We start from the raw sequence: 8487 nt of genomic DNA on the forward strand, positions 1-8487 counted from the left end.
TTCAAATTTCCAAAGTTAAGAGAGATTAACAGGATCTTTATTGTTTCATCTTCTACAGCATGTGAATAATTTCACAAGTCAACTTTAAATAAAACATTTTGTGACTTTTTCTTGCAGATGAATCATTTAGCTTGGGCCTGAAATTTGAAGTTGTTTTTGAAGTCCGCCCTAGGCACCGTTCTGGAATACTTATGCATGCACATAATGTAAATGGAGAGTTCCTGAACATACATATGAAACAGGGACAGGTATGAGAAAGGGCCAACCACTCCTATTTTTACATTCTGATTTTTCAAAACCAGATGGTCCACCTTTTTGTGAAGCACCTTGTGCTCCTTACTTTTAATATGAGCAAAGTTCCAATTTCTGAAATAAGTAATATTATTTATCAAGTGATCATTTTTACATGTTCCAAAAATATCTGCTCAGTTGAAACATGTGTGGATAGTAGAGGATTTTAAAAACTAAGTGGAACTAAGGGGGGAGGAACCCATAGACTTTTCAAGATAAAATAAATATATGTTTTTATGATAGCTTCAGCCTTAGATAAATGACCTCCCTCTTTTTAAAGATTTTATAACATAATGTATTTAGTGCTCATTGGTTCTGAGAATCAGCAAGCTTCCTATTGCACTTAAAAATAAATGTTGTAAATTGACTTGAAAGCTATAATAGTGCAGTTAATGTTAACTTAATAGGCATTCATAGAACACATTCACATTTCATTTTATCTCTCTCTGACCTGTCCTACTATTATCTTAACTCTAATCAGTCTTTGGGGGAAAAAAAACCCTGTCTGGATTAAAAAACTATCTCCCATTCTATCGGGCTTCTCCTTTTAAGAAGTCCATCATTTTGCAGTAATTTTACCATCCAGCCCCACCCCATCTCCAAAATAAGATGATGTCTACTTCTATCTTCCAGAAACTGTTGACAGTCAGTACTCACCATAAGGCAAGTTAGCAGTGCAGATGTGTTTAGCATAGTATGCTGTTTCCCCAAAGCTGCTTTTCACTTATGGGAAAGGCCAGCTACTGGGAGAAGTCAAGAAGAGCAAACTGGTACATACAGATAAATGTACTGGAATGGCCAGAAGACCTTTGCAATGTAACCCTAAATCAAGCCAGAGAGAAATAAAACAGTGGGTCTAAAGTTTTTGCCGAGCGTAGTTCCACTTTTCCAACCGCAACCTTTCCAGATATAGCAGAACTACAAAAATTCCCTAATCGGGGTAGTTCAGGAAATTCTAGTCATGGCTCACCTGGAAGATGCAATTTTGAAATGAACCAGTATGTGGGTGGTTAGATTGCTGGACTTTTCAACCTATCATGCTTATGTAACACTTTCTTCCATTTCATCTCATGCTTATTAAGTAACACTATCTGTTGGGTACATTTTACCTCGAATAATTTCAAATTTGATAGTTAAATGCATAATCTCTAATAAGCACATTTTAAAGTTTTTTCTTACTTTTTTTCCTTATTAACTAATTACATTAGAACAAATAATGTACTGTACTGTATAACATGTATTATAAATACAGGATATTATGTGCTGTATAACATACTGTTCAGGTTTTGATAATATAATCATAATCCTACCTATCCAACAATTGCTGAATTCAATAGGCCCTTCTCCACTCAAATTGCATATATAATTGCATGTAAAATGGGTAAGAAGTAAACCAGCCTTCCTTATCTGAGCACCAAAGCATAGGAGAAGAATCTTACATTTCTATCTAAAAGCCTTGAGGCTGGTGAAAAACATTTTGTTTTAAAAAAAATTAGATAATGTTAAGATTCTAACGCTGAACTCAATCACTTTACCAGGTTATTGTGAAGCTAAACAATGGCATTAAAGATTTTTCAACTACAGTTATACCAAAGCAAAGTCTCTGTGATGGCAGATGGCACAGAATTGCAGGTGAGATACCACAAGTTCTGTAATAATGGTGATTGTGGGTTATTTCTTTCGTTAAAACCATCTAAGATATTGAAGAAGCCTTAGCCAGAGCAGTTGGTATTTTCAAAACCTTTTTTTAATCTGGTGGCTTGGGATATGAAAATACCTTATTATTCTCTTCTGTTTTGCATAATAGTTATTAGAGACGCTAATGTAATACAACTGGATGTTGATTCAGAAGTGAATCATGTGGTGGGACCATTAAACCCAAGAGCAATTGACCACAGAGAGCCGGTATTTGTTGGAGGAGTACCAGGTAAGATTATTATCACTTTATTTTTAAAAAATTAAGAAAATAAACTATTGGTGTTTATTTGGATTTATTAGCCAACCAGTTCCAATGAACACTTTAAACCATAAAAGTGATGTCATATTGACTTTCCAAACACTACACAAAACTATTGCTTTGTTTTAAGGCTATATAATTACCAACAGAAAAGATGGGCATTATTGAGAACTGGTGTTTAATGTAACTTTTCTTTGATAAAGCAGAGTACTTTATAAACATGTACTGTAAGAACATTTATTTCTTATGTCCAAAGAGATTGATACTATCAGATGCTTAATCATTAATGCTCTAATCATTTTAATTTTTTATGATTTAGGTTTTGAATTATCTTTATGATTAATTTCCCACATGTACTGGATGTATGTAAAGATATATCAATGTGCCTTGAATATTCATTAATACCATTAAATAATTAAATATGCTAATAGAATCTTTGACATAATTCATCACAAGGGAAAATCAGAAGCCAACAATCTTATAAACAATAAAATCCCAAAATCTCCTACCTACCAAATCTGCTAAGAGCCGTGGTGGCGCAGCGATTAGAATGCAGTATTGCAGGCTAATTCTGCCCACTGCCAGTGTGATCCTGACTGGCTCAAGGTTGATTCAGTCTTCCATGTTTCCGATAAAATGAGGACTCAGATTGTTGGGGGCCATATGCTGACTCTGTAAATTGCTTAGAGAGGTCTATAAAGCGCTATGAAGTAGTATATAAGTGTAATTGCTATAAGTATTAAGTGCTATTTTAAAAGAACCATGTTTATCGTATTTCCATCCATTTGAGTAGGAGTCTCCTGATCTTGAGTTTTTTATGAAATTTCTGGAGAAGATAGACTACTACTTTCTCTCAAATCCTCTTCCTAACGCTTTTCTCCAGATCCAATCAACAACCTTCTTTTCTTTAATTAGCTTCAGAATGTCTAATACTTTTTAAATGAGTTGAATTTACTAAAAAAAATTAAAACCCCACAGAAGTGCTACTAAGCTGAGCTTAGAGTAGAAGTGGTACTAAGTGTATGTTAAAAGTTTCATATTATGGTTAAAGCCATTCTAAGCCTGTACTTGCATTTAGATACCGTAATGTCACTTGTGAACAATTTGTGGCTAATGTTTTTAATTTCCTCACAGAAGCTTTCCTGACATTCAGCCTGACCACACGTAATTCCTTTACTGGATGCATCCGTAACTTTATGATTGATGAAAGGCCGGTGATTTTCAGTAAGGCAGCTTTGGTCAGTGGCGCTGTGAGCATCAATGTATGTCCTGCTGAGTGACAGGCTGGTACTACAATGATATATACAGCACTGAAGAAGCAGCAGAAGCTGTGCAGGGTTCAATTTTCAGTATCAGAAGAATTAAAACATATCACTCATTTTAAATACATGATAACATAACAGCATAAAGCTTGCAATCATTAGGAAAGCTTCAAACACTTTTTTTTTGGGGGGGATACAGATTCCTAACCTGTACTAGGGGAAAAAAAACACCTCTGCGGTGTTCTAACTGGGGAATGAAAGTGATCAACCCAGTGGGAAGAAATGTAAATCTACTACTGCAGTGGTCCCCAACCTTTTTTGTACCACGGACCGGTACTGGCATCACAAAATGATCCAAGGACCAGTACCGGTATCAGCACGCACGACCAAGGCAAGGCGAGCCGAGCGACCGGCCAGCCAGCCGTCCCCCGCTTCTCCCCGCCACCTTCAACTCCTCCTTTGCACCTTCTCGCAGTCGATGGGCTTTTCGGACTCTTTCTTAATCTCCTCCTGAGTAACGCAAGACTCCACTGCCATCGGGACGGCTCTTCGTTCGAAGCTGCCCCTTCGACGAAACTAAGGCGGGAGGATTCCTTCAGCACCCAAACGCCGCTTTCCATCCAACCAACGACTGACAAGCTCACCCGGAAGCACTTTCTCAAGCGCCGTCGAAACAAGATGGCAGCGCCCAAAGTAGGCGGCTCGGTACAAAATGATCCATGGATCAGTACCGGTCCAGGGCCCGGTGGTTGGGGACCCCTGCACTACTGTACAGTAATGGTCACAAGCATGCCTGACTGCATTTGTCAGCATTTCAGGAGCAAATGACTTAGCAACTCTGGTTTTCAGCTTCAATCCACTAGAAATCATTTTATTCTCCCATCAGAAGTTTAATAATAAGCCGCTGTTGGAATGTCCAGATGCTGTGTCTTGGGATAAGCTACTTCTGTTCATGGTGTGCTTTGCTTCATGTATCTTACAGAATAAACTATATAAAGACATGTTTCACTAAAACAGTATCTTCTGAGTTTCCTTTTCCTATACTTTTTTGTTCAATTATGGTAAAGTAGTATGGGTTTTGTTCAATTTCCAAAACCCAGTAAAATCCCACACATTTTAAAATTATTATAATCTGCTTTTACACATAACAAATAAATCGATCCATTATTAGCAAAAGTGAATATTTTATGTATCTGTTACTTATTTATATATCTATTTACGCTACACAATTGTAACTTTACTGGTAATTGTAAGAAAATCAGATTTTCACCTATGAAAAACAAGTAATATATTCATTATTTAAAGTAATTTTATGGGGAAAGGTGGTATTTAACTATATCCAACTCCCATTTTAACATTTTTCTCATATAATAGTCAATCTTGACAATAAATACATATTAAACTGTGTGCTTTTAAAACTAATTAAATGTTCCAAATTCCAAATTCCAGACTTAGTCTAAATTTATCATTCATTCATTCATTCATTCATTTTTATACAGTGAAATTAAAAACCATACCAGTTGACATAAGAACATTTTTAAAAAAAATATTAAATGTGAAAGAAACAAATAAACTGGTTGTTCTATAAAAAATTATGGCACAGGCATTTGTTTGTAATGCTGTAGGAAGAAAAATCCGGTCCATTTCCAAGCCAGGAGAAAGACACAGGAGCCAATGAATTTAGAGGCAGGCTGCAGGAAAAGACGTGTCTCCATTTATTTTGGAATCAGAAGCAAAGTGACTCAGCATAGGTTCTGGGACAGCTGACAACCTGGCATGGGTAGTAGTGATTTTTATACCCTTTTTGACCTTTGAAATTGAGATGCCTGGTGGGATTATTTGATTAGATTAGATTAGATTAGATTAGATTAGATTTTGTATTTCAATTGTCCCTATTTGGTTTCCTGGGTGGTGATCAGGGTCAAGGCTAGCCTTGGGGAAAGATGGGGAATGTAAATTCTGTGTAGTTTTGCGTTTACTACTTAATCCTTAATCCTGTCAATTCAGCCTGTCCCAGTCTTCTAATTGGGAGTTACTTGAGGCCATTCTGTCTGGGAGGCACCAATTGCTTTAGCTTCTATGGATGGTTTTTCTTTGCCTTCTCTGAGGGCATGGAAATAAAGGGGGGTGTCTTATGATTCTTCCTACAATACTTAATATTAAACCAAAAGTAACCCCTCATTATTCTTGGAATTAGTCGTCCTAAATGTGAATTCAGATTGTCAATAAATATTTATCTACAATCTCTTGCAGTTAAAAACTTCTTCCGACACATAACAGGCTCAGACTGTTATGATTGAGGTAATTGAGGCAGAATATAGGATGCATGCATACACACAGAATTACAGACAAATACTAGGGACAAGTGAGCTTCCACCAAAAAGTATCTTTGGCTGGAATTTCAAATTTCCAAATTTCCTTTATGTAGAACTAATACAGAACAGATACGTGTGTGTGTGTGTGTGTGTGTGTGTATTTAAGACTGCTAGCACTTCTATATTGTCACAATTTTTACTCCTCAGTATTTCCAAAGGTTAACATCTTCTGTTCTGCTAGCTTGCAGAGAACCCAAGTCTGCCTCCAGCAGACTAATACAATAATCAGCCCTTATTGCTTAAATTACTGCAGTTCAACATATAATAAAAATACTAACAATCCCAAATTACATGAAAGAGAAATAAAACAAATCCCAGACACCAGCTAACATATTTTATTGTAGTTCATATGCAAACTGCTTTTTAAAAAAAATATGGAATAGTTTATATCATGGGAAAAAGCTTTCCACCTGTTCTGAAGCCTTTGCTTCTAAGGTTAAAATTCTCAAGCTATGAAGCCAAAATGACAGTATGTAACATTTTTGCAAGCAAGTACATTCCCAGTATTACTAATTATATTGCTATAGCTCTGAGAAAGGGACAGATACATCCTAAGTGATACTGAAGCTCTGGGAAAACAAGCAGCATGAGGCAAAAGTTCTCCCCAATGGGAAAATGAACCAATATGTCTACAGCATTGGGGTAAAATACCATTTTCGCTCCACTTTCAGATACACTGGTATCAAAATAGGGGGAAGATTACTCTGCTCTTGAATACCAACAACATTCAGTGAAAATTGGGATCCAGAGCCAAATTTGAACTGATACAAACATCAGGTACAAGTTGTTTATGAATCACTTGCCAGATGCCCATAAGCAAAAAGAAGGCATATGGAAGTACTCTTATAAAAATAATAAACTATTACTAAATAAAACATCAATTCTTAGATTTTATAGAATTTGCACAGTCATGGCAAGTTAATGAATATGTTTCTTGATGGAATATTCTTTGCAAGAATATAAAAGGTCAGGTCTCTTTTGATAAAGCAGAATATGCAATCAAGTTTTCCTTCTGCTTCATGTGCATTTTACCATCAGCATGGGAATAACCGTCAGTGATAAACTTATTTATCAGCCTTAAAATAAGTAGAGGAAAAATTACAACCAATAAATGATTTCTAGCATTTGAAGGTCAACATATCTACTAAATGAATAACAGCAAGTCAGAGGAATTCCACTTTTTTGAATAAATAAACCATTTTCCATTTCCTATCCTTACAGTAAACCATTTTCATTATAAATGGTATTTTCAGCTGTTTGTGAGAAATCTGGATACCTGATTGTTAAATTGTGTCTTGATTATAGTATTGTGGATATTCTGATTGTATATTATTCAACTCACCTGCACTTATAATGCCCTAATGTCATCAGATTATATTACTACCCAAGTCACCTTTTATTTCCTTACTTTATTCCAACTGAGAGGCAATTTTATAAAAAATAATCTGAATCTGCTACCCAAATTTCTATTGCCCTAAAAACCACAGAATCTTTTTTTTTCTTTGAGGTAGAAGCATTAATTTATAGTAACACAAGCTACTACACAGCCACAATCGCATATCAGACTGGATTTGTATTTTTGACAAACAACATATCACACAGTAGGAAAATGGCAATACTGTCATAGTTAATGAGTCTTGAAGGAAAGAAACAAATTTAAAAAGTGGTATTGATATTTTTGCAGGGCCATCCGGTCTTTACTTCATTGAATGCATACCTTGGTTTACCTCCCTATTCTCAGAGCAACCTGGGCTCCCCAACACCCCCAGTCCATGGCCACTACTGTGGGTTGAGCCATTTGGAACCAGGCTGCGGAAGTAGTGGGCACACATATCCCCACTTGCATGAGTAGTGGGCAAGAACATACACATGTGCTCCATTTGCACATGGAACTGTGAGCATGCGTGTGCTTGACTGCCGTTCATGCGGAACCCTCCCCTTGTCCACAAAGCTGGAAATATTAGGGAACTATGAATTAGATTATCTTGGCTTTACAAAATCATTGTCAAAAATCATGTTCAGTTCTTAATTATATTCTTCTTATATTCTTTATTATGACATTATGACAATATTTGGTTTGAACTGAAAATTAATACAAGTTTAGAACATTTAGTATTAAAAACAGAGAAGAGAGATGAGCAATCAAAATTCTTAGAGTGGCACAATAATGTAATAATGTTTTCAGTGGAGGAACAGGACAAAAGACCATCCTAGCATATTCCTGGTTTCAGACCTTAAATTGCACATTCAATGGCCAGCTGCTAAACAGGCTAGAGCAGCTTAATTCAGTGTGAGTGCACCTATTTGAAGATTATGATACAGACTCATCCTTTTCTTATATTCAACTCAGATTAATTTACTACCTTGGCAAATGGCAGCATGTTACTAATCAAGTCTTGGCTCAGAAAAGTCAGTCAGGCCAAATTCTGATTTACAGAAAACACCTTAATGGAACACAAGTTTTATATGCTAAATATTCATTCATTAAACAAATAGCAAAACCCCCAAACCACACAACAGGAAGAAACCAATAGTAAGCCATATTGTTTTAATATCTTACTTTTTAATAGGTTTTTTGAAAGTGGAGATTTCAGCTGTTTTT

General features: G+C 35.9%; 1 protein-coding gene across 1 annotated transcript in view; it reads left to right on the plus strand.

Annotated features, from left to right (window-relative positions):
* The window catches only part of LAMA4 (laminin subunit alpha 4), a 116358-nt gene extending 111834 nt beyond the window's left edge, over nucleotides 1-4524 (plus strand). Inside the window, exons 35-38 of the mRNA XM_087973282.1 lie at nucleotides 118-248; nucleotides 1830-1923; nucleotides 2099-2218; nucleotides 3383-4524. Coding sequence (XP_087829408.1) covers nucleotides 118-248; nucleotides 1830-1923; nucleotides 2099-2218; nucleotides 3383-3528 — 491 coding nt within the window. The 3' untranslated portion in view covers nucleotides 3529-4524. The remainder of the gene's footprint in view (nucleotides 1-117; nucleotides 249-1829; nucleotides 1924-2098; nucleotides 2219-3382) is intronic.
* The last annotated feature ends 3963 nt before the right edge of the window (nucleotides 4525-8487 follow it).

Source organism: Notechis scutatus, chromosome 1 (genome assembly GCF_049901735.1).
Source record: "Notechis scutatus isolate UNSWTSFEM ecotype Mainland chromosome 1, rNotScu1.2, whole genome shotgun sequence".
In the NCBI taxonomy this organism is placed as follows: domain Eukaryota; kingdom Metazoa; phylum Chordata; class Lepidosauria; order Squamata; family Elapidae; genus Notechis; species Notechis scutatus.